Below are 25,792 nucleotides of genomic sequence, written 5' to 3' on the forward strand. Positions count from 1 at the left end.
AGCCGCCTTTTATACTGGTATAGAACAAAGCCGGCAATTTGCCAAACTGTTACATAAGAGGTGGTCATCATCCTATTCTACTGTGCACGCACGTGTGTAATTACCATTATATAATAATTGCCACATGATTCCTCACCAGAACAGCATGGTGCCTAGGAGTAAAGCGCCTGAGTTTCTCCATTTTCCCTGCAAACCTATAAGGGAAAAGAATCTGAAAAAAAATAGATAAATATATAGATGTATAGGAGTTCCTGTCGTGGCTCAGTGGTTAACGAATCCAACTAGGAACCATGAGGTTGTGGGTTGGATCCCTGGCCTTGCTCAGTGGGTTAAGGATCTGGCGTTGCCATGAGCTGTGGTGTAGGTCGCAGATGCAGCTCGGATCTGATGTTGCTGTGGCTGTGGTGTAGGCCGGCGGCTACAGCTCCGATTCGACCCCTAGCCTGGGAACCTCCATATGCCGCGGGAGCAGCCCAAGAAATGGCAAAAAAGACTAAAAATATATATATAGATAGATAGATAGATGTATAACTGAATCATTTTGCTATACACTTGAAACTAACACAACATTGTAAATGAACTATACTTCAATTTTTAAAATTCGTCATGCTCACTGGAAGAATGAGCTAGAAATAAGAAAACCTCCTCTGCCCAAGAGACTGGAAAGGAAATTATCTACCTTAAATCCCAGCATTAAGTGGAAAAGTTTCGGTTTTTTTTTTTAAAAAAAGTTCCTCTCAACATTTATAGCCACAGTCCTGCCATCATATTTCTTTTCAGCCTCAAATCTCATCTCCCAAGTCTTATGGATTATCAAGATTATGGATATCAGGATTATGTTAGCTTCCTGAAAATCCTTTAGAAGCATTCCTCCCTTTGCTATGCTCTGGGACACAAGTAACATATCCAAAGCAGTAACAAGGAAGTCAGGGCCCCATAATGAAAGATTAAAAGACATAAAAGCAATGAAAATAGGATGCATAACAGGAAACATGCTAGGACACCTAAGACTACATAGATCGGTAATACCTACTAACAAAATTTGGCTTAACAGTAGGATTCGCCTACCCCAAAGCAGAATGCCCTCAGATTAGACCACAAATGGCTAAAAATTGTTCTCAGATTAATACATAGCCCAAAATACAATCTATAAATAAACCAAAAATGGTGATATTGATTTACACATTCAACTAAAGAAGTTAGAAAAAATAGAAAAGCAAATGGAAAGACTGTAATGAAAAAGAGCACAAATGAATGAATCAGATAAGAACTGATATAAAGATAAGAACTGATCTTAGGAGTTCCCATCATGGCTCACTGGTTAACAAATCCGACTAAGAACCATGAGGTTGTGGGTTCGATCCCTGGCCTTGCTCAGTGCGTTAAGGATCTGGAGTTGCTGTGAGCTGTGATGTAGGTTGCATACGCGGCTCGGATCCCGCGTTGCTGTAGCTCTGGCGTAGGTTTGGCATCTACAGCTCCGATTAGACCCCTAGCCTGTGAACCTCCATATGCCACAGGTGTGGCCCTAGAAAAGGCAAAAAGACAAAAAAAAAAGAACTGATCTTAGGTGAGAGGTGTAAAGTAAATAAAATGCCAGCATTAGTTTCCCTAATTGAGGAAAAAGACATCACAAATACACTCTATGTGAAATGATACTGGAGAAATAATCACTATTTAGAGAAAACTAAGTGAATCATAAGAGACTACGTTACTCAAAATTTCACAAATATATTAACAGCCTTGAGGAAATGGGTGATTTTTATGGAAATTAGAAAGACTGCATGTGTCTATATATGGATAGATATATCAATATAAATACATATATAATCTAAACAGAGAAAAGATGAAGAAATAAAGATGACAAAGAGATAGTTTTCAAAATAATGCATCATGTCCAAATATATTCATAGGAGAATTCTATACTTTTAAAGATCAAACACGAAAGCAATGTTAGTTGTTCCAGACATGTTTATTCTGCTAAGGGAGTTGAAATACTTTAAGGGTGAGCAAATCCATCCCATATTTACAGTACTGAAAACACTCTAAAGGCCTGAACATAATCATTCTGTAGAAGGATAATCGAACATACTTAGGAATATTTGAGTCTTCTGCAGTTAAGGAGGTGCCACAATTTTTAGTCTTATTGAAGTCGAGTTGATTTACAAGGTTGTGATCATTTCTGCTGTATGACAAAGTGACTCAGTTATATATACACATATCCATTGGCTTTCAGATTCTTTCCCCATATTGGTCACATTTTTTTTCATGTCCAACGTACCTGGAAGATTTCTGTTCAATGTGAGTTTCCCCATGCACACTGAGTCTGACTTCTGGGAAAAAAATCTTCCCGCAATCAGTAAGTATATAAGGTTTCTCTCTTACGTGGATTCTGATGTCCAGTGCAGTGTCTCTGGTGACAGAAGACCTTTCCACAGTCACTGCATCTGGAGGGTTTCTCCCCCATGGGCATTCTCTGGTATGTGATCATCTGTGATTTCCAGGAAAAGGTTATCCCATAGTCAGTAGATTCAGAAGCTTTCTCCCTAGTGTGGATTCTCTGATGAACAACTAGCAGAGACTTCTCACAGAAGGCCTTTCCACATTCACTGCACTCATATGGTTTCTCTCCGGTATGAGCTCTCTGATGTATAATAAGATGTGACTTCAGGGAAAAGGCACTTCCACACTCAGTACACTCATAGGGCTTCTCCCCTGTATGAATTCTCTGATGAATGATGAGGGGTGATTTCTGGGAGAAAGTTTTGCCACATTCACTACACTCATATGGTTTCTCCCCTGTATGAATTCTCTGGTGTATAATAAGAGGTGATTTCTGAGAGAAGGCTCTTCCACATTGTGTACATATATAAGGTTTCTCTCCAGTATGAAGCCTGTGATGGCCAGTGAGGTGTGATTTCTGGGAAAAAGCCTTCCCACAGTCAGTACATATATAAGGTTTCTCTCCTGTATGAATTCTTTGATGTCCTATGAGGTGGGATTGCTGGCAAAAGGTTTTCCCACATTCACTACACTTATAGGGTTTTTCTCCAGTGTGCGTTCTCTGATGGATGACAAGCTGCGTTTTCCGAGGGAAGGTCTTCCCACATTCAGTACATTCGAAGGGTTTCTCTCCAGTATGAGTTACCTGGTGTATAATAAGGTGGGACTTCTCACAGAAGGCCTTCCCACATTCATGGCATTTAAAGTGCTTCTCTCTGGTATGAACTCGCTGATGTATAATGAGGTGTGACTTCTGAGAGAAGGCTTTTTGACACTCAAAACATTCATAAGGTTTCTCTCCCGTGTGGACTCTCTGATGAACAATAAAGGGTGACTTCTGGGAGAAGGCCCTCCCACACTCAGTACATTCATAGGGTTTCTCCCCAGTATGAATCCTCTGATGCACAACGAGGTGTGATTTCTCACTGAAAGCTTTCCCACAATCCCCGCATATATATGGCTTCTCTCCAGTATGAATTCTTTGATGTATAATAAGCTGTGACTTCTTAATAAAGCCCTTCTCACACACGCTACAAACATTGGGTTTCTCCACAGCTTGAACTTTCTTATACTGAATATGGGCTTGTTTTTGACTGAGAACTTTTTCACATTGACTAGGTCCATGGGATTTCATTCTGATGTGAATTTTCTCAGGCATATAACAGGAAGAACTATAGCTAGGTAGTCTCCCACATCCAAATCTCTCAATGGGGTTCTTTCTTATACAGCTCCTATTACAAGTCAGTGAGTCTAAATTAGATTTCAAGCTCTTTTCACATGAATCAAAGTGATGGAGTGTTTTACTTGAAGGATCAAGGTCTATGCACCCACTGAATATTTTTCCAAATGTATTAAATTTAGGGCCTCTATTCTTGGTCATTGTCTCATGGCTGAAGATTGTGATTTGTCTCAAAGCTCTACCTTGGTTTCCTTGATATCTATATATCTGACCATCAATATGCCAGACTTTAAAGATAGAGTACAATGAATTATCCCTTGAGGTTCTTTCCAATATCTCCCTTTGAAATGAAAATTCTCCAGAAATGATCTGCTGGAAAGAGTCAGGGCTTTTCTCTCTGTCTGAAAGAAGAAGAAAAAGGTAAAATCAAACAGACACCATAAAGAAAACAGAAATGAACAGAAGTTCTAAGAGAATGACTGATGTAAAGTGGATGTCTAAAAGGAGACCTGATGAATTTGAAGGAAGAAAAGAGGCTGTTCATATCAGGGAAGAAGAAAACGTCCTCTTAGCCATCTCTCCAAATCTCACTTACCTGAGTAGGTCCACCTTGGCAACTCACTCTCTCTGATCCATGGGTCCTCTCCATGTTCCAACTTGGAGATTATGTCTGGTTTTATACCTGAAAACCCTGTTAAGGGAAAATGACAATGGCCTTGGCAGCTATGAAACTCATGAGGATAAGAAACAGTTTCAGGGACCTCCCAGCAAAGACAGATCTTTAACTCACAAAAATCAATACCAGATATAAGAAAAATGTAAACATAAAAACTGAAACTATAAAACATTCTGTTAATGGAAAATCATAAAGGTCATGATCTTGACAGCTCTTAGAGATAAAGAGGATTTGATTCTTTGTTACACAGAGAATTTGCCCTCACCCACAGAGACCAGGTGGCTATAGATCTCCAGCATCACATCCCTGTGTAGCGTCTTCTGAGCAGGGTCCAGCTGCTGCCACTCTTCTTGAGTAAAGTTCACAGTCACATCCTCAAATGTCAGGGGTTCCTATAACAGCATATTCCTGTACAATCTGCTCATTCCAATTACCTTTACCACTGCAATACCTGTAGGAGCCCTACTTTGCACTTTGTGTAACATACTTAATGAGAAAAACAATGTAAAATCCTGCAATTAGCAAGAATAGTTAGTGAAACAGAATAGAGAGTCAAAAAATCAAGGCAAATAAAGTGGGAAATTTAATATATAATAAAGGTGGCATTTCAAATAAATGCAGAAAAGATAGATTATTCAAAAATGGGTATTCACCCTGCTGCTGCCACTGCCAAACACTCTGGGCAGTGCCCAGCACTTGATCACTGTCCCTTCTCAGGAACCTACAACTAGGAGCAGCTTGTGCAGCACCTCCTGTGAGGGCTAAGCAGGATGAGGTGCTTCTGGCATGGTCTACAGGAGGCGGAGGCAAACCACGGCAATTATGTCTGGCTCCAAAGGTGGGAGTGTCTCACCACCACTAGGGGTCCATGAACAGACACGACTTGTAGCCCCATTCACCTCAAAGACACCACAGAGGAGGGCACTGTGACTGAACACTACCTGTTGGTGCTCTCACACCCCTGGGAACACACCCGCCCTGCTGCTGCCACAGCCAAACGCTCCAAGCAGTACCCACATGCCTGATCTCTGTCACTTCCCAGGATCCTGCAACTAGGAGCAGCCTGTATAGCATCTCCTATGTGGGCTAAGTGAGATGGGTTGTTTCATGCATGGTCTACAGGTAGCAGGGGCAAACCACCACAGTTATCACTGACTCTAGAGATGGTCATGGCCCACTCCCACTAGAGGCCCCTGAACAGGCACCACCTGCGATTCCAATCACCTCAGAGCAGGGCACTGCAATTGAACACAAGCTGTTGTTGCTCTCACTCCCCTGGGAACTCACGCACCCTGCTGCTGCTACTGCCAAATGCTCTGGTCACCTTGTAGATCTGCCTAGAGCTCATTACCACTTCCTGGGGCCCTGCAACTAGGAGTAGCCTGCACCACATCCCTGCAGGTCCTTGCTGCTATTGAGAGCCCAATGACCAGGCATTGACTAATGGTCCTACCCATTGTCTCCTTCTCCCTGAAAACACACTGAGCATCCTGGGGATAACAGCCTGCTCACACCAAAGAAAGAGACAGCAAATATTCAAACTCCCACACCAAAAATACAAAGGGTTATTCTTGCACAGAAGTAGCCTTACAAGACTACAGTTTGGCTTCCCCAAACTCACAGAAAAAGAAAAACACAAGCAAGATGAAGAAGCTCAGAAACTATTCCCAGTTATAGCAACAGGAGAATTCACCTAAATCAGTCAACAATGAAACAGACCTCTGCAGTTTGACAGACTTTGAGTTCAAAAGTGAGATAGTGAAAATACTGAAGGAATTAAGAGGTTATGAACAATAATGCAGATTCCTTTAGAAAGGAACTAGAAAATATAAGGAGGAGCCAAGAAAAACTAGAAAATTCATTTTCAGAGACACAAATTGAGTTAAAGGCAATAAAGAGCAGAATGAATAATGCAGAGGAATAAATTAGTGATGTGAAAGATAGAATAATGGAAATCACCCAATCAGGACAGCAGACAGGAAAGCAATATAAGAGACCTGTGGGATAATATAAAGCAGGCCAATCTATGCATAATAGGAATTCCAGAAGGAGAAGAAAAAGAAAAGGGGATTGAAAATATATTTGAAGAAATTATGGCTGAAAACTTTCCAAATCTAAAGGATACTGATATCAAGATACAGGAAGCACAGAGGGTCCCAAACAAGTTGAACTCAAACAGGCCCACACCAACACATATTATAATAAAAATGGCAAAAAATAAAGATAAAGAGAGGATTCTAAAGGCAATAACAGAAAAGCAAAGCATTAATTGTAAGGGAACCCCCATTAGGCTATCAGCTGATTTCTCTACAGAAATACTAGAGGCCAGAAGGGAGTGGCAAGATATATGTAAAGTGCTGAAAGGAAAAAAATTTTCAACCTAGAATACTCTATCCAGCAAGAATATCATTTAAAATAGAAGGGGAAATAAATAATTTCTCCAACAAACAAAAGCTAAAAAGAGTACAGCAATACTAAACCCATTCTAAAAGAAATACTGAAAGGGCTTCTCTAAATTAAAAAAGAAGAAGAATTAGGATGGAGGAAACCACAGCTGGAAAGAAGTCACTTAAATAAGCCAACATACAGAACTAAACATGAAGATGTTAAAAAAAAAGACATCAAAATCATACAATTTGGGGAAGGAAAGTAAGAAAATATAGATCATTTTTTTATTTTAATGATGCATTTGATCCTATATGACTATCAAGCTAAGGAAGCAGACATAGGAAGGCATTACATACTTAAAAAAACAGGACAACCACAAATCAAAACTCAACATTATATTCACAAAAACTGAAAAGTACTCAAGCATAAAATAAATGGAAACCATCCAACCAAAAAAAGAAAAGAGAAACATAGAATCAACTGGAAAACAAAGTTTAAAATGGCAATAAATACATATCTATCAATAATCACCTTAAATGTCAATGGACTGAATGCTCCAATCAAAAGACACAGAGTAGCAGATTAGATGAAAAAGCAAAAACCTTCAATCTGCTGTCTGCAAGAAACTCAGGGGCAAAGGACACATATAGATTAAAAGCGAGTGGATGGGTAAAGATGTTTCATGCCAATGGACAAGACAGGAAAGCAGGAGTTGTGATACTCATATCAGACAAAATAGACTTTAAAACGAAGCCCATAAAGAAAGACAAAGAAGGACACTATTTAATGGTTAAAGGATCCATTCAAGAAGAGGATATTACAATCATCAATATATACACCCCAAATATAGGAGTACCCAGGTACCTACAACAAATACTAACAGACAGAAAAGGAGAAATTGATGGGAATACAATCATAGTGGGAGACTTTAACACCCCATTCACATCACTGGACAGATCCTCTAGACAGAAAATCAATAAGGCAAGAGAGATCCTAAAGGACACAACAGAAAAGTTAGACTTAATCGACATTTTCAGGACATTACATCCAAAAAAATCAGAATATACATTCTTCTCAAGGGCACATGGAACATTCTCAAGAATTGATCACATACTGGGGCACAAAGCTAACCTCAACAAATTTAAGAGTACAGAAATTATTTCAAGTATCTTCTCTGACCACAATGTCATGAAAGTAGAAATCAACCACAGGAAAAGAAATGAGAAAAAACTGCTTACATGGAGACCAAACAACATGCTACTAAAAAACCAATGGGTCAATGAGGAAATCAAGAAGGAAATAAAAAAAAATACCTTGAGACAAATTATAATGAAGAAACAACCACTCAAAATCTATGGGAGGCCACAAAAGCAGTGCTCAGAGGGAAATTCATAGCAATACAGGCCTTCCTCAAAAAAGAAGAAAAATCTCAAATTGACAACTTAACCCACCACCTAAATGAATTAGAAAAAGAAGAACAAACAAAATCTAAAATCAGCAGAATAAAGGAAATCACAATGACCAGAGAGGAAATCAATGAAATAGAGATTAAAAAAACAACAGAAAAAAATCAGTAAAACCAAGAACTGGTTCTTTGAAAAGGTAAACAAAATTGACAAACCTCTGGCTAGACTCACCAAGATGAGGAGAGAAAAAACCCAAATAAACAAAATAAGAAATGAAAATGGAGAAGTCACAATGGATACTACAGAAATACAAAAAACCATGAGAGAATACTATGAACAATTATATGCTAACAAATTTGACAACCTAGAAGAAATAGACAACTTTCTAGAGACTTGCAGTCTGCCAAAACTGAATCAAGGAGAAATAGATCAACTGAAGAGACCAATCACTAGAAATGAAATTGAATATATTATAAAAACACTCCCTACAAATATAAGTCCAGGACCAGATGGCATCACAGGCGAATTCTACCAAACATACAAAGAAGAACTTATACCCATCCTCCTTAAATTTTTTCAAAAGGTTAAAGAAGACGGAACACTCCCAAAGACATTCTATGACGCTACCATCACCCTAATTCCAAAACCACGCAAAGATACCACCAAAAAAAAAACTATAGGCCAATATCTTTGATGAATATAGATGCAAAAATTCTCAACAAAATTTTAGCAACCGAATCCAACAACATATCAAAAAGATCGTACAACACGACCAGATGGGATTCATCCCAGGTTCACAAGGATGGTTCAACATATGCAAATCAGTCAATGTCACACACCACATTAACAAAAGAAAAGTCAAAAACCGCATAATCATTTCAATAGATGCAGAAAAAGCATTTGACAAAGTCCAACAGCCATTCATGATAAAAACTCTTACCTAAGTGGGTATAGAGGGAACATACCTTAACATAATAAAAACCATTTATGACAAACCCACAGCAAATATAATACTCAATGGAGAAAAGCTGAAAGCCTTCCAGCTAAAATCTGAAACAAGACAAGGATGCCCACTCTCATCACTTTTATTTAACATAGTATTAGAAGTCCTAGCCACAGCAATCAGACAAATAAAAGGAATCCAAATTGGAAGAGAAGAGGTAAAATTCTCACTGTATGCAGATGACATGATACTATATATAGAAAACCCTAAGGACTCCACACAAAAACTACTTGAACTGATCAACAAATTCAGCAAAGTAGGAGGACATAAGATTAACATTCAAAAATCAGTCACATTTCTGTATACTAAAAATGAAATATTAGAAAAGGAATATAAAAACAATACCTTTTAAAATTGCCCCCCAAAAAATCAAATACCTGGGAATACACCTGAACAAGGAGGTAAAAGACTTATATGCTGAGAACTATAAAATATTAATCAAAGAAATTAAAGAAGATGTAAAGAAATGGAAAGATATTCCATGTTCCTGAGTTGGAAAAGTTAATATGGTAAAAATGGCCATACTACCCAAAGCAATCTACAGATTCAATGCAATCCCTATCAAATGACCCATGACATTTTTCACAGAACTAGAACAAACAATCCAGAAATTTATATGGAAACATAAAAGACCCAGAACTGCCAAAGCAATCCTGAGGAACAAAAACCAAGCAAGAGGCATAACTCTCCCAGACTTCAGGCAATATTACAAAGCCACAGTCATCAAGACAGGGTGATACTGGTACCAAAACAGACATACAGACCAATGGAACAGAATAGAGAACCCAGAAATAAACCCAGACACCTATGGTCAATTAATCTTTGACAAAGGAGGCAAGAACATAAAATGGGAAAAAGACAGTCTGTTCAGCAAGTATTGCTGGGAAAACTGGACAGCTGCATGCAAATCAATGAAACTAGAACACACCCTCACACCATGCACGAAAATAAACTCAAAATGGCTGGAAGACTTAAATATAAGACAAGACACCATCAAACTCCTAGAAGAGAACACAGGCAAAACATTCTCTGACATCACCCTGACAAAAGTTTTCTCAGGTCAGTCTCCCAAAGCAACAGAAATAAAAGCAAAAATAAACCAATGGAACCTAATCAAACTGACAAGCTTTTGCACAGCAAAGGAAACCAAAAAGAAAATAAAAAGAAAACTTCCAGAATGGGAGAAAATAGTTTCAAATGATGCCACTGACAAGGGCTTAATCCCTAAAATATACAAACAACTTATACAACTCAACTGCAAAAAAGACAACAACCCAATGGAAAAATGGGCAAAAGACCTGAATAGACATTTCTCCAAGGAAGATATACAGATGGCCAACAAGCACATGAAAAAATGCTCAACACCCCTAATTATTAGAGAAAGGCACATCAAAACTACCACAAGATACCACCTCACACCAGTCAGAATGGCCATTATTAATAAGTCCACAAATAACAAATGCTGGAGGGGGTGTGGAGAAAAGGGAACCCTCCTGCACTGTTGGTGGGAATGTAAGCTGGTACAACCACTATGGAGAACAGCATGAAGGTAGCTTAGAAAACTATACATAGAACTACCATATGACCCAGCAATCCCACTCTTGGGCATATATCCAGACAAAACTTTCCTTGAAAAAGACACATAAACCCACATGTTCATTGCAGCACTATTCACAACAGCCAAGACATGGAAACAACCTAAATGTCCATTGACAGATGAATGGATTAGGAAGATGTGGTATATATACACAATGGAATGCTACTCAGCCATAAAAAAGAATAAAATAATGCCATTTGCAGCAACATGGATGGAACTAGAGATTCTCATCCTGAGTGAAGTAAGTCAGAAAGAGAAAGACAAATACCATATGATATCACTTATATCTGGAATCTAATATAAGGCACAAATGAACCTTTCCACAGAAAAGAAAATCACGGACTTGGAAAACAGACTTGTGGTTGTCAAGGGGGAGGGGGAGGGAGTGGGTTGGACTGGGAGGTTGGAGTTAATAGGTGTAGACTATTGCCTTTGGAATGGATTAACAATGAGACCCTGCTGTATAGCACTGGGAACTCTATCTAGTCACTTATGATGGAGCATGATAATGTGAGAAAAAAATGTATGTGTAAGTGGGTCACCATGCTGTACAGTAGAAAAAAAAATAATGTATTGGGGAAATTAAAAAATTGGGTAGTTATTAAATGAAATCGAAAGTTGGATACACTATTTCATACTATTCACAAAAATAAAATTTAGATCTAACAAAAATTTATACAAAGAAAAAGAATCCATAAAATAAAGACAGGAGAGCTAGATTTGTTTTTCAAAAAATAATTGTAGGAGTTCCTGCCGTGGCACAGCAGAAACGAATCTGACTAGGATCCGTGAGGTTGCAGGTTTGATCCCTGGCCTCGCTCAGTTAAAGATGTGGTGTTGCCATGAGCTGTGGTATAGGTCACAGACGTGGCTCGGATCTGGTGTTGCTGTGGCTGTGGCATAGGCCGACAGCTATAGCTCCGATTAGACCCCTAGCCTGGGAACCTCCATATGCCGCAGGTGCGGCCCTGAAAAAAAACTAAAATTAAAAAAAAAGAAAAAGAAAAAGAAAAAAAAAAGAATTGTAGAATGGAGAAGACTCTTCTAACAAAAGTATGCTATAAAACACAGATGCCACAAAGGGGAACTAATCAGTTTGACTACTTTATGAATTGCATGGCAAAATACATCATAAACAAAGCACAAGCAATGAACTGGGGAGAAGATATATGCACAACCCAGAGGATGGACAAAGAGCTAATGTCCTCAATATAGAGAGAGAGAGCTCCTATAAAGCAAGAAGAAAAAGACCAACAACTTAACATTTTTAAAAAACAGTCAAAGGACATGACCTTCAGTTCAGACGGGGAAACGCAAATGAGAATTCTAAACATGGAAAATGATGCTCAATTTCATTCACATGAAGAGAAATGCAAATTAAAACAAGACATTATGTTTCCTTTATATAATATTGAAGATGAGAGTTTGATAAGTTACTGAGTTGGTGAAGATGTTAAGCACACAGATTGTGGGTATATGCTGGTACAATAGATTTTAAGGGCAATTAATTTGGCGATATGCATCAAAATTTTTTAATTTTTTCAATTTTTTTTTTGTCTTTTCTAGTGTCGCACCCTCAGCAGATGGAGGTCTCCAGGCTAGGGATCTAACCAGAGCTGTAGCCACCAGCCTATGCCAGAGCCACAGCAGCGCCAGATCCAAGCAGCGTCTGTGACCTACACCACAGCTCATGGCAACACCAGATCCTTAACCCACTGAGCAAGGCCAGGGATCAAACCCACAACCTCATGGTTCCTAGTCGGATTCACTAACCACTGAGCCACGACGGGAACTCCCCCATCAAAATTTTAAATGTACATATCCCCTGAGTAGCAATTCCATTTCTAGAAATTATTCTATATAAAGTTTCATGTATGTGACCAAAAGAGCACATTTGGAGGTACTGCACTATAGTACTGTTTATAATAGCATAAAAAAGGAAACAGCCTCATGGGGGATTGGATGAATCAATTAAGCTTCAATCCCCACAAGGAAATACCATATGGAACCATAAAGAGCAATAAGGAAACTCTACATAGAAAGATATGCAACAATCTCTAAGATATACAACAATCTCTAAGATATACTGTTAAGTGAAAAGAAAATCATGGACATGGAGAAAAGACTTGTGGTTGCCGGGGTGGGGATGCACTGGGAATATGGGGTTAATAGATGCAAACTACTGCCTTTGGAATGGATAAGCAATGAGATCCTGCTGTATAGCACTGGGAACTATACCTAGTCACTTACGATGGAGCATGATAATGTGAGAAAAAAATATGTACACATGTATGTGTGACTGGGTCACCTTGCTGTACAGTAGAAAATTGACAGAACGCTGTAAACCAGCTCTAATGGAAAAAATAAAAATTATTAAAAAAGATATACTGTTAAGTGAAAAAACTATTCATCCACTCAGTAAGCACGTGCTGAATACCAGACACTGTTCTAAGCACTAGGGATACAGCAGGAAAGAAACATGGCCAAAACACCTTCCCTCGAGGACAGGCAACAAGGTTGAGAGACAAATCGCCGCCCAGCCAAAAAAAAATTTTAATATGTACTCCAAAATTCATATTACTTATACAAAAAAGGTGTTAGGAAGCAATAAGCAAAAGTAAAGAAGGGGAGATTTGCAGAGAAACACAAAATGGCAAATGATGTGTGAAAATATGCTGATGCTCATTTAATCATTAAAGAAAAGCAAATGAAAATAAGATATAATGCTCAACCATAAAAATAGCAAGAATGAAAAGCACTAATGCTATCTGGTAGTGGGGAAATATTGGGAAATAGACCTCCTAGTAAATTATTTATAGCCACATGTAGAAACTGAACACTCAAAATAAAAATAGAATTTGAGAAATACACTTTAAATTTTAAACATGCTTGCTCTCTGACCTAGCACACTCATGTCTAAGAATTTGACCTCCATAAGTGCTTGACAAATACACAAAGATGTATTTATAAGGTTGTTTCCTTATTTATGACTTCAACACTTTATAGTTCTGGCTAGACTATATACTAGCCAGAACTATATAGCCATGCCTCAATTTCTTCATCTGAAAAAAATAGGGATTATTAATAATAGTACCTAGCACAAAGCATTCCCGGGTAAATTAGATGAGTTAATTCCATTAAAATTTATTATAATGGTGCCTGGCACACAGTAAGCCTTCAGAAAACAGTGGCTGTAATCATTCTTATTATTCTTACTATTACTAATCAAAGAAAAAAACTAGAAACAATAAAAAAGGCCCATTAACAAGAGGCTGGTATCCTACAAACATTAAAAGAATAACAAAAGGATACTATGACCTATTTTATGACAAGAAATTTGAGAATGCAGATCAGAGGACAGTAAAGTATGGTCCACAGGCCAAATCTGGCCCACAAGCTAAGAGTGGTTTTTACACTCTTAATGGTTGGGGAAAAAAAGGTAAAAAGAATATTTTGTAATATGTGAAAATTATATGAAATTCAACTTTCAAGTGTCCATAAATAAAATATTATTGCATCACAGCCATGCTCATTGATTTACATATTATCTATAGCTGCTTTCAACCTACAATATCAGATCTGAGTGACTATAACAGAGACCATATGACCCACAGAGCCAAAAATATTTCCATCTGGTCATCTACAGAAAAATTTTACCAAAAAAAAAAAAAAAGGCTGTGGCATAGGCTGGCAGCTGCAGCTCCAATTTGACCCCTAGCCCAGGAACTTCCATGTGTCGCAGGTGTAGCCCTAAAAAATACTAATAATGATAATAAAATTCAATTTTAAAAAAGAAAGGAGTTCCCGTCGTGGCGCAGTGATTAACGAATCCAACTAGGAACCATGAGGTTGCGGGTTCGGTCCCTGCCCTTGCTCAGTGGGTTAACGATCCGGTGTTGCCATGAGCTGTGGTGTATGTTGCAGACGCGGCTCGGACCCCGCGTTGCTGTGGCTCTGGCGTAGGCCGGTGGCTACAGCTCCGATTCGACCCCTAGCCTGGGAACCACCATATGCCGAGGGAGCAGCCCAAGAAATAGCAAAAAGCCAAAAAGAAAAAAAATAAAGAATAGGAGTTCCCGTCATGGCTCAGTGGTTAACGAATCCAACTAGGAACCATGAGGTTGCGGGTTCGATCCCTGGCCTCACTCAGTGGGATAAGGATCCAGCGTTGCTGTGAGCTGTGGTGTAGTTTGTAGACGCAGCTCGGATCCCGCGTTGCTGTGGCTCTGGCGTGGGCTGGCGGCTGCAGCTCCAATTTGACCCCTAGCCTGGGAACGTCCATATGCCGAGGGAGTGGCCCAAGAAATGGCAAAAAGACAAAGAAAGAAAAGAAGGAAAGGAAGGAAAGGAAGGAAAGGAAGGAAAGGAAGGAAGGAAGGAAGGAAGGAAGGAAGGAAGGAAGGAAGGAAGGAAGGAAGAAAGAAAGAAAGAAAGAAAAAGAAAGAAAGAAAGAAAGAAAGAAAGAAAGAAAGAAAGAAAGAAAGAAAGAAAGAAAGAAAGAAAGAAAGAAAGAAAGAAAGAAAAAGAAATTGTAGACTAGGTCATTAGCAGCTTGTTGAGACCTGGGAAGAGACATGATCATTTTGTTCACTCAAAAAGACATTTATCAAATGCCTATTTTGTATTGGGAACTGGACATGCTAAGAATGGTCTAGTCTAGTGGAATATAGAGAAGTTAACACTTTACTCACTGTTGTTAGGTTTTTGCCTTTTTTAACCTTGGTCAATGTTTTGCTTGTATCTCTCTCATAACATATTTATTACCACATTCTGTATTTATTAATATGTGGGGTTTTTTTTTCTTTTTTGGGCGCCCCTCCAGCATATGGAAGTTCCCAGACCAGGAAGTGAATCTGAGCTACAGCTGCAACCTAGGGCACAGCTGCAGCAACGCTGGATCCTTAACTCACTGCACCAGGCCAGAGATCAAACTGGCAACACCACAGCGACAACCAGATCATTAACCCACTGTGCCATAGTGGGAACTCCAATTTGTGTATTTATCTTACCCTCTTCGTTAAATTTTTAAACACTTTTAAAAGGGGGGGGAGAAAAAGTTTATACTGACCCCTAACTTAGACAAACTGGACAAATTACTTGAAAATCACAATTTACCAAATCCAACATAAAAAGAAAAAGGTAATTTGAATGGTACTATATCTTTTAAATACATTGAATTCATAATTTAAAACCTACCTACGGAGTTGCCATTGTGGTGCAGCGGAAACAAATCCAACTAGGAATCATGAGGTTGCAGGTTCAATCCCTGGCCTCACTCAGTGGGTTAAGGATCCGGTGTTGCCATGAGCTGTGGTGTAGTTCACAGATGTGGCATGGATCTGGCATTGCTGTGGCTGTGGTGTAGGCCGGCGGCAGCAGCTCTGATTAAACCCCTAGCCTGGGAACCTCCATGTGCCATGGGTGCGACCCTAAAAAGACCAAAAAAAAATATTAAAAAACTAAAAAAATAAAACCTACCTATGAAGAAAACTCCGCACCCTAATAACTTCACTGGCGAATTCTTCCAAACATGTAAGAAAGAAAAAATACTAACCTTCCCAAACTCTTCCAGATAATACTTCCCAAATTGTTATATGGGGCCAATATAACTGTGATGCCAGAACAAGATGAGAATAATACAAGAAAGGAAAATGGGAGGCCAGCATGTCTCATGAGCATAGTAGTAAAAATCCTAAGCAAAATATTAGTAAGGGACCAGCTAGGTGATGATGATGGTTACAATGGTGATGATGATGGCAATGATGATAGGGGTGTGTGGAGACACATGTTAGATAAAGCAAGTCCGGCCACCTGATGATAAAATTTGCAGCTGGCTGAGAAGTACAAAGGACTTCCCTAACATCTATGTTGGGGGAGTGGGTTAAGAATCCAGCATTGGTGAAAACTAACTGGTTCACAGAGACTCACCTACAGGAGTGAGAGTTCTGAGCCCCACATCAAACCCTCACGTGCGGGGATCCAGCACTGGGAGTAAGAGCCCCTAGAGCATCCGGCATTGAAGGCCAGTGGGGCTTGTGCACAGGAGCTCCACAGGACTGGGGGAAACGGAGACCCCATTCTTAAAATGCGCACACGGACTTTCACGTGCACTGGATCCCAGGGCAGAGTGAGGTCTCCATAGGAATCTGGGTCAAACCTGACTGCAGTTCTTGGAGGACATCCTGGGAAAGCAGGGGTGAATGTGGCTTGTTGTGAAGGAAGGACATTGAAAGCAAAGCTCTTGGGAATATTCAGCAGCTGTGCCTTTCGCTGGAGGTGGCCATCTTGGGAAAATCTGGCCCCACCTGTCAGTCAGTGCTGAGAAGCCCCAGGGCAAACAACAATCCAGGTGGGATCACAGCCCCGCCCCTCAGTAAACAGGCTGCCTAAAGACCCCTCAGGCACACAGCTGCCTCTAATCCCATCCAGAGACTAAACCCCACCCACCAGAGGGATTAGAATCACCTCCACCTACCAGGGTGCAGGCATCAGCCCCTCCCATCAGGAAGCCTACACCAAGCCCCCACACTGACTTCAGCCACAAGGGGGGCAGACACCAGAAGTAAGAGAGGCTACAACCCTATTATCTGTAAAAAGGTCACCACACCAAAAACCTATAAAAATGAAGAGACAGAGAACTATAACTCAGATGAGGGAGAAAGGAAAAACCCCAGAAAAACAGCTAAGTGATGAGGAGATTCTCAGCCTCCAGGAAAAAGACTTTAGATTGTTGATGCTGAAGATGATGCAAGACATTGGAAATAAACTGGAGGCAAAGATGGATAACGTACAGGAAACACTGACCAAAGAGATACAAGATATAAAACTTAAACAAGAAGAGATGCAAAATACAATAACTGAAATAAAAAATTCACTAGAGGCAGCTAACAGCAGAATACAGGAGGCAGAAGAACGAATAAGTGAGGTGGAGGACAGATTAGTGGAAATTATGGATGCAGAACAGAAAAGAGAAAAAAGATTGAAAACAAATGAAGAGTCTCAGAGAACTCTGAGACAACATGAAACGCACCAACATCCATATTATAGGGGTACCAGAAGGAGAAGAGAGAAAGAGAAGGGGACAGAAAAAATATTCCAAGAGATAATAGCTGAAAACTTCCCTCACATGGGAAAGGAACCACTCACTCAGATCCAGGAAGCACAACGAGTACCATATAAAATAAACCCAAAGAGGAATACACCGAGACACATATTAATCAAACTGACCAAAATTAAAGACAAAATCTTGAAAGCAGCTAGGGAAAAGAAACAAGTAACATACAAGGGAACCTCAATAAGGTTATCAGCAGATTTTTCAGCAGAAACTCTGCAGGCTAGACGGGAGTGGCATGATAACGTGATGAAAGAAAAAAACCTCCAACCAAGATTAATCTATCCAACAAGGCTCTCATTTAGATTTGAAGGAGAAATCAAAACCTTCACAGATAAGCAAAAGCTGAGAGAATTCAGCAACACTAAACCAGCCTTACAACAAATACTAAAGGAACTTCTCTAGGAAGAAAAGAAAAGACAGCAACAGGAAACAAAAATTCCACAAATGACAAGGCTCACCAGTAAAGGTATATATATACAGTAAAGATACGAAATCATCCATGCACAATTATACCACCAAAATCAGGAATCATGAGAAGAGGTGGTACAAATGCAGGACACTGGAGATGAACTTGCAATTAAGAGAACGACAACTTAAAACAATCTCATATACATATAGACTCTTATATCAAAACTTCAGAATAACTGCAAACAAAAAATCTGCAATTGATACACAAACAAGGAATCTCTGGAGAAGAAATATATCTCAGAGTAAATAAGTGCATAATCCACCATGAAGGGGATCATTTGACATTATTCTTCAAATGCTGAAGTCTTCTTATATCTGATTCTGATTTCCTCTCCATCAAAGAAGTTATGATAATTATAATTAAATAATGCAACTGTACAATTAAATAATACAGTTCTACAATCGTATTATTAATAACCATTTCTCTCCATGGTACAATGTAAGGTCTATAATGTTTTGTTTATCACATCACCTAGAATGGTGTAATGCCTATACTGAAGAATCAATAAGAAGTAACAAATCGTGAGGACATATTTATATAGTTACCCTGTTTATTAACCAATTTATGCATTTTATATTTTACTTATTTTCAGAGGGTATATTATTTTTGTTATTCTTACCAGTTAAGTTATTCTTTTTATTATGCTATATAAAATATTTAATGGTTAAAAAAAAAAAAAAGAATCCAGCATTGGAGTTCCCGTTGTGGCTCAGTGGTTAACAAATCCGACTAGGAACCATGAGGTTGCGGGTTCGATCCCTGGCCTCACTCAGTGGGTTAAGGATCCGGCATTGCTGTGGCTCTGGTGTGGGCCGGTGGCTACAGCTCTGATTAGACCCCTAGCCTGGGAACCTCCATATGCCGTGGGAAGCGGCCCTCAAAAGGCAAAAAGACATAAATAAATAAATAAATAAATAAACACTAGATTAGAAAAAAGCAAAAGTAATATTAAAAAAAAAAAAAGAATCCAGCATTGTCACTGCTGTGGCTGGGTTGCTGCTATGTTGCAGGTTCAGTCCCTGGTCTAGGAACGTCTGCATGCCATGTACCCAGCCCAAAACAAAACAAAAAATCTATTTTTGTACATGTTCAAAATTGAAATTTCTACAATAAAATGTATTCAAGCTACATTTATTGGATATATTTCACCAAGAGGTTAAAAAAAAAAAGTTGCATAACAGAAAATATGGTGTGTTTTTGGTGTGGTTAAGGAAAATACATGAAAATAATATGATCTCTCACACATATTTTTACATATGCACCTACACATATAGAGTAGGTTAAATGTGTAAATAATAGAGTTTGGAAGGATCATCCCCAAACTACATAATACCGTTTATGCCAGGGAAGAAGGCAGAAGTTAGACTGCGGAGATATTTCACTTCCTGATTTTTTTACTTTGCTATATGGTTTACATTCTTAGCCCCACATACACATTACCCTTGCAAGAAGAAAAAAATAATACTCAACTGGAAGAGCAAAGGAGATGCCCTTGAATTAGAGCGTGACTCCACAAACACTGAGATGATAGCAGAGGAGCCACAGAGAACCAGAAAACCACGCACATTCCTAGACTCTGCCAGAAATTTTTAACTAAAAACAGCTTCTTTGGAACAAGATAGCACAGCGAGCTAAAAACCACTGCCCTTTAAGAAAACTCAACAATAAAATTTCTTAGACTCAAGGCCCAGAAATCTTGACTTACTGAGGATATGGAGTGATGAACAGATTTCTCCTGATGGCGAATGCAAATCACCTGATTGTGTTTGCCCTTTTCACTGTGGCTTCCAGGAAGCTCACAGAGAGTGTTTAGCTCACTTTATATGTAGTAAGAAAAGATGATCTGTATACCTCCACAGCAATTTTACCTGCATCTTAATCTTCTATTCCCTCTAAATTTACCTAATTCTTATGTTCACCTAATTGCCCTTTCCCATTTTATCCTGAGAAAACCAAGTGGGAAACAAATAAACAACTTATCTGGGACTCAATCGTTTTCTTTTCCTCTTTAGAAAGCAATCTGGGTTGGGCAGATATAGGAGTCTTCAGAGACCAAGCTGGGTTATCAACACTTCAGTAGCTGGATGTGAAGTATGTTGCTTGTTCATTCATTGAAAACTTGTGGTTCTCATCTGACCAGTAATTCCATTTCTAGAACTTTGTCCTCAGGTAATAATCATAGATGTGTGCAGAGATTTAACTGCAGGAACCTTCATCACAGCTTTGTCTTTAATGCCCTAATGTTGAAAATAACCTTAATGCCTAGGCACTGAGGACTGAGAAAATGTCCTCAAAAGGATGGAAAGGCAGGTAATCACTAAAAGTAACACTATAGACAATTAAGAGGCTCAAGAAATACAGCACCCGGAGTTCCCATCATGGCGCAGTGGTTAATGAATCCAACTAGGAACCATGAGGTTTCGGGTTCAATCCCTGGCCTTGCTCAGTGGGTTAAGGATCTGGCATTGCCATGAGCTGTGGTGTAGGTCACAGACGCCGCTCAGATTGCGAGTTGCTGTGGCTGTGGCGTAGGCCAGTGGCTACAGCTCCGATTCGACCCCTAGCCTGGGAACCTCCATATGCCGAGGGAGCAGCCCTAGAAAAGGCAAAAAGACCAAAAAAAAAGAAAAAAAAGAAAGAAATAACAGCACCCAAATGTGAAGTATGTAACCTTGTCTGGAAGCTTAATTTGAACAGATAAAAAAAAAATCATTGTGATAATCATTAAAACTTGAGCCCTGGGTAGATATTTGCTATTAAGGAATTTAACTACTGATGCTCTGAAGATATTATTGTTAATAATTATCTTACCTTGAATAATGATACAGACCTTTAAGTCCTGATCTTTTACAGATACATAATGGAGTATTTATGGATAAAACAATATGTCTGGGATTTGTTTCAAAATAATAAGGAATATATATGTAAAATTTAATGAGCTGTATACTTAATATTTGTGCATTTTATGTTATACCTCAATTAAAAAGAAAGGAAAAAATCTTGGAGGAAGAAATGAATGGGTGGTCTAGGTTAGGGGTTGGCAAACTTTTTCTGTAAAGAGCCAAATAACAAATACTTCAGAATGGTGAAGCCTATGGCTTCTGCAGCAACTACTCAGATTTGCTGTTACGGGTTGAGAGCAGCCACAGACAACACACAAAGCAATTAAGCTCACTGGCTGGGTTCCAATAAAATTTCATTTGTGGGTACTATAATTTGAATTTTGCATCATTTTTATATACAACAAAATATCATCCTTTTTTTGACTTTTTTCCAACCATTAAAAAATGTGCAAACCGGAGTTCCCGTTGTGGCTCAGCAGGTTAAGAATCTGACTAGTATCCATGAAGACACAGGTTCAATCCCTGGCCTTGCTCAGTGGGTTAAGGATCTGGTGTTGCTGCAAGCTGCAGTGTAGGTTACAGATGTAGCTCAGATCCCTCGATGCTGTGGCTGTGGTGTAGGCCAGCAGCTGTAGCTCCAATTCGACCCCTGGCCTGGGAACTTCCACATGCCACACCTGCAGTCCTAAAAAGCAAAAAAAAAAAAAAAAAAAAGTGCAAACCATTCCTAGTTTATGGCTGTATAAAAACAGCAATGAGCCAGATTTGGCCCACTGCTTGCAGTTTTCCATCCGCTGGTCTAAGTGAAACAAGATCGGCCATGAGTTGATGATTGATGAGGCTGCATGATGTGCATAACGGGGGTTCATTATACAGTTCCCTCAATTTTTGTGAATGTTTTAAAATTTCCATAAACTATGTAGTACTATGGAAATAAAGATAATGGCTTGGAAAAATAGCCACAAAATGAGGAAGAGTCAGGCCACAAGATCATGCCCCAACTGTCTAATAACAAACAAACTTCCATCCCCCAAGATATTAGCATGGCTTGTGGCCTTCCAAGGCTCAACTCTACCTGACACAATCTTATTACTTGGTGTTTAATTTCTTTCATTGGATTTTCTTGGGTATCACAGGAACAGCTCTGACCTTGAGTTCATGGAAGATCCATTAAATATATACAAGATCAGTGCTACAAAATAGTGAATAGGTAATAATCAGGTATTAACTCACTTAATTATCACCCCAAGCCTCACAGGAGAGGCCTTGCCATCATCCTCATTTCCTAGAGAGGATGCTGAGGCCTAGACAGGGAAAGTAACTTGTCTAAGAGCACACAGCCAGTGATTAGAGGGCAAGGTGGTAAGAAAATAAAAAGCAGGAGTTCCCGTTGTGGTCCTGCAGCAGAAACAAATCCAACTAGTAACCATGTGGTTGTGGTTTGATTCTGGCCTCTCTCAGTGGCTTAAGGATCCTGCATTGCTGTGAGCTGTGGCGTAGGTCACAGGTGCAGCTCGGATCTGGTGTGGCTGTGGCTGTGGCTGGCAGCTGCAGCTCTGATTGGATGCCTAGCCTGGGAACCTCCCTATACCGTGGGTTTGGTCCTAAAAAGAAGAAAGAAAGAAAGAGAGAGAGAGAAAACAAAACAAAAAGCAGAGAACAACTCCCTAGCTGTTGTGACACCACGGTTTTCAGAGATGCAACCCTCAGTCTGCTTCTGGATGCTCTACAAAATTAATTCTCCTTCTAAGTTACAGATGACATTGTTTTTTAACTCAAGAATAAGAAAACGTTAAAATTACATCGTGCTTTACAGTTTAAAATTAACTTAATTTTTTTTTTTTGTCTTTTTAGGGCCACACCCCGGGGCATACGGAAGTTCCGAGGCTAGCAGTCGAATTGGAGCTGTAGCTGCCCGCCTACACCACAGCCACAGCAACAAGGAATCCAAGCCACATCTGTGACCTACACCACAGCTCACAGCAATGCTGGATCCTTAACCCACTGAGTAAGGCCAGGGATCAAACCCACATCCTCATGGATACTAGTCAGGTTCAGTACCGCTAAGCCATGATGGGAACTCCTTAAAGTCTTAATATTCAAAGCCACAAGATGAAAAAGAGAAACCAAAAAATAAGGAGATAGTTGCAAAACACGTATCACCAATAAAAGAGTGGAATCTGAATATATGAAAACAATTCCTACAAATCAATAAGGAAAAGGCAGACAATGCAATATAAAAATGAGCAAAAGATCTGAACAGGCACTTCACAAAACAGGATCTCCAAGAAGAGATCAATACATATATGAAAAGGTAGCCACTAGGGAAACATAAATCAAATCCTCACTGACCGACTCCTCCATTACAATATCGAAACCACAAGGGCTGGGACTTTTGTTTATTCACGGATGTATTACTGATCTCAAAGAGCCACCCCAAAGGATCCCAACGTGACCCTCCCTACACACTTCCATTCCTATACCCATGGACCCTCATCACTCACCCAACAGACCTCCTATTGCTCACTCGACAGATTCACTCACTCCAGAGCCCTTTTCACTCACCCAATAGGCCCCCTTTAGTCATCCCCTTGAAATCCCATCTTTCCCCCTACAGACAGCATTGCTCACCTCACAGATCCCCTTTCACGCCACCCCCATAAAGTCTCCATCGCATATCCCGCACACCGTTATCCCTGATCCTACAGACCCCATCACTGATGTTCACATCATTCAGTCCAAAGGACCCCTCATTCGTCCTTCCACAAGATCCCGTCACTGACCACACAGCCCCCCATCACTCAGCCGGGCCCCTCACCCTGACTCTGCTCTCAGGACCCAAAAGCTCCTTCTCAAGCCAGGCCGGGCTCCCAGCTTGCACAAATGGGCTCAACATCCCCCGAAAATCCCTTCCCCTTCCAGCCCTCTTCGGTGGGTCTGGATGGCGCATTCGCTTAGCTTTTGCCCGCTCAGAACCAGCCGCTGAGCCCAGCTCTGCCAGTAACAAAAATGACGTCATTCGCTCTGCGCCAGCAACGCGGGAACCGGCCGAGAAGTGGCTAGTGCCTCACATTGCTTCTGGAGGCTGCCATTCCAGCCAGGGGAAATAGGCGTTTTGGAGCCCGTGATATTTCCGAGGCAGAGTATTCGGAACCGGTGCTTCGAAAGCAGTGTGCGGCTCGGGAGCGCCGCGACTGTCCCGGGCGGGAGAATGGGCGTTCTCGGCCTTCAGCAGAGGCACCTCCTGAGCGAAGGCGTGGCGATACGACCTGCTGCGGCCTTCGGTGGGAACCCGGTGGGGGGAGAGGGGGCGTGCTAAGGCCAGATAGTGGAAGCACTGCCTCAGAGGCTGCTCTGAGGAACCTCACTTCCAAAGCCTCTGGAAAAAAGGAAGAATACTTTAACATAAAGTTAGTATTCGCTTGGGGAACTCAGAACACGCTCCCTGCGCGCCACACGGAGCCTATCACCGCCCTCCTGCCCTCCTATTGCTCCTTCCTCAGGTCAAGGCCCGCCTCCTCCTGTCAGTCAGGGCCCTGACTTCTCTGCGTCCCTGGTCTTCCATTGGCTCCTTCGAACACAGAAGGGCCCGCCCCCTCCTGTCAATCACAGCCTAGGCTTTCTGCCCACGTCCTTTAAAGCGGGCGGCCTTTTGCACCCCATTGGAAATCTGAAAGAGTTGGAGTTCCCGTTGTGGCCCAGTTGGTTAAGGACCCAACCAGACAGTTGTCTCTGCGAGGATGCGGGTTGGATCCCTGGCCTCCTTTAGTGGGTTAAGGATCCGACGTTGCCGCAAATTGCGGCTTAGGTCGCAGATGCGGCTGGGATCCGGCGTTGCCCTGGCTGTGACGTAGCCCTCAGCTGCAGCTCGGATTGGAGCCCTAGCCCACAGGTGCTACCGTTTAAAAAAAAAAAAAACTGAGTTAATAGAGTCAGAGGTTCAAGGTAAAACCTAAGGGGCATCGATTTTAGAAAACTTAACAAAGCGCTAGATTGAAGTCAGCCCAGAACAGAATTGAATAGTTAACAAATGCGTAAGTTCTATATATACAAGATAGAGGATCCCTGATGGTGCAGTATTTAAGAATATCCTAGGGTTCAAGACCCCCACCAGGGTGTGTGGATGGAGAAAACTTATCAAAAAGTTCACTTCAAGGTCAAACCAGGAGGGCTCTGATGGTGGAATCGTGGCCCAGTTCCAAAGTCAATCCAGAGAGGCTTTGAAAATGGAAATGTTGGGAGTTCCTGTTGTGGCTCAGTGGGAACGAATCTGACTAGTATCCATTGAGGATGCAGGTTCAATCCCTGGTCTCACTCAGTGGGTTAAGGATCTGTTGTTGCGGTGAGCTGTGGTGTAGGTCACAGACACGGCTTGGATTCCACATGGCTGTGGCTGTGGCTGGCGACTACAGCTACAATTAGACCCCTAGCTTAGGAATTTCCATATGCAGCAGGTGTGGCCCTAAAAAGCCAAAAGGAAGAAAAGAAAAGGGAAATATTTGTTTTGCAAAAGCAGAAAGCTTATAAGTATTAGTAAAGAAAAAAAAAAAAAAACCTCATTACAAAAGCCTGCAGAATGGGGAGTGAGGAGGGCTGAGCAGATGGGCCCTTTCC

General features: G+C 40.5%; 1 protein-coding gene across 2 annotated transcripts; it reads right to left on the reverse strand.

The window, feature by feature from the left end:
* Window positions 1-1,953: 1,953 nt before the first annotated feature.
* ZNF630 (zinc finger protein 630) lies at window positions 1,954-24,581 on the reverse strand. Of its 2 annotated transcripts, none has more exons than XM_047765435.1 (4): window positions 24,250-24,581; window positions 4,624-4,750; window positions 4,278-4,373; window positions 1,954-4,083 (listed from the first exon to the last, which is right to left on the reverse strand). In XM_047765435.1, the coding sequence occupies exons 1-4, from the start codon at window positions 24,268-24,270 to the stop codon at window positions 2,357-2,359; spliced, it is 1,971 nt and encodes a 656-aa protein (XP_047621391.1). In that variant the 5' UTR covers window positions 24,271-24,581; the 3' UTR covers window positions 1,954-2,356. The 2 variants fall into 2 exon arrangements, with proteins under 2 accessions (XP_047621391.1, XP_047621390.1); XM_047765434.1 differs by lacking the exon at window positions 24,250-24,581 and adding an exon at window positions 23,997-24,217.
* Window positions 24,582-25,792: the final 1,211 nt, after the last annotated feature.

Source organism: Phacochoerus africanus, chromosome X (genome assembly GCF_016906955.1).
Source record: "Phacochoerus africanus isolate WHEZ1 chromosome X, ROS_Pafr_v1, whole genome shotgun sequence".
NCBI classification, from domain to species: Eukaryota; Metazoa; Chordata; class Mammalia; order Artiodactyla; family Suidae; genus Phacochoerus; species Phacochoerus africanus.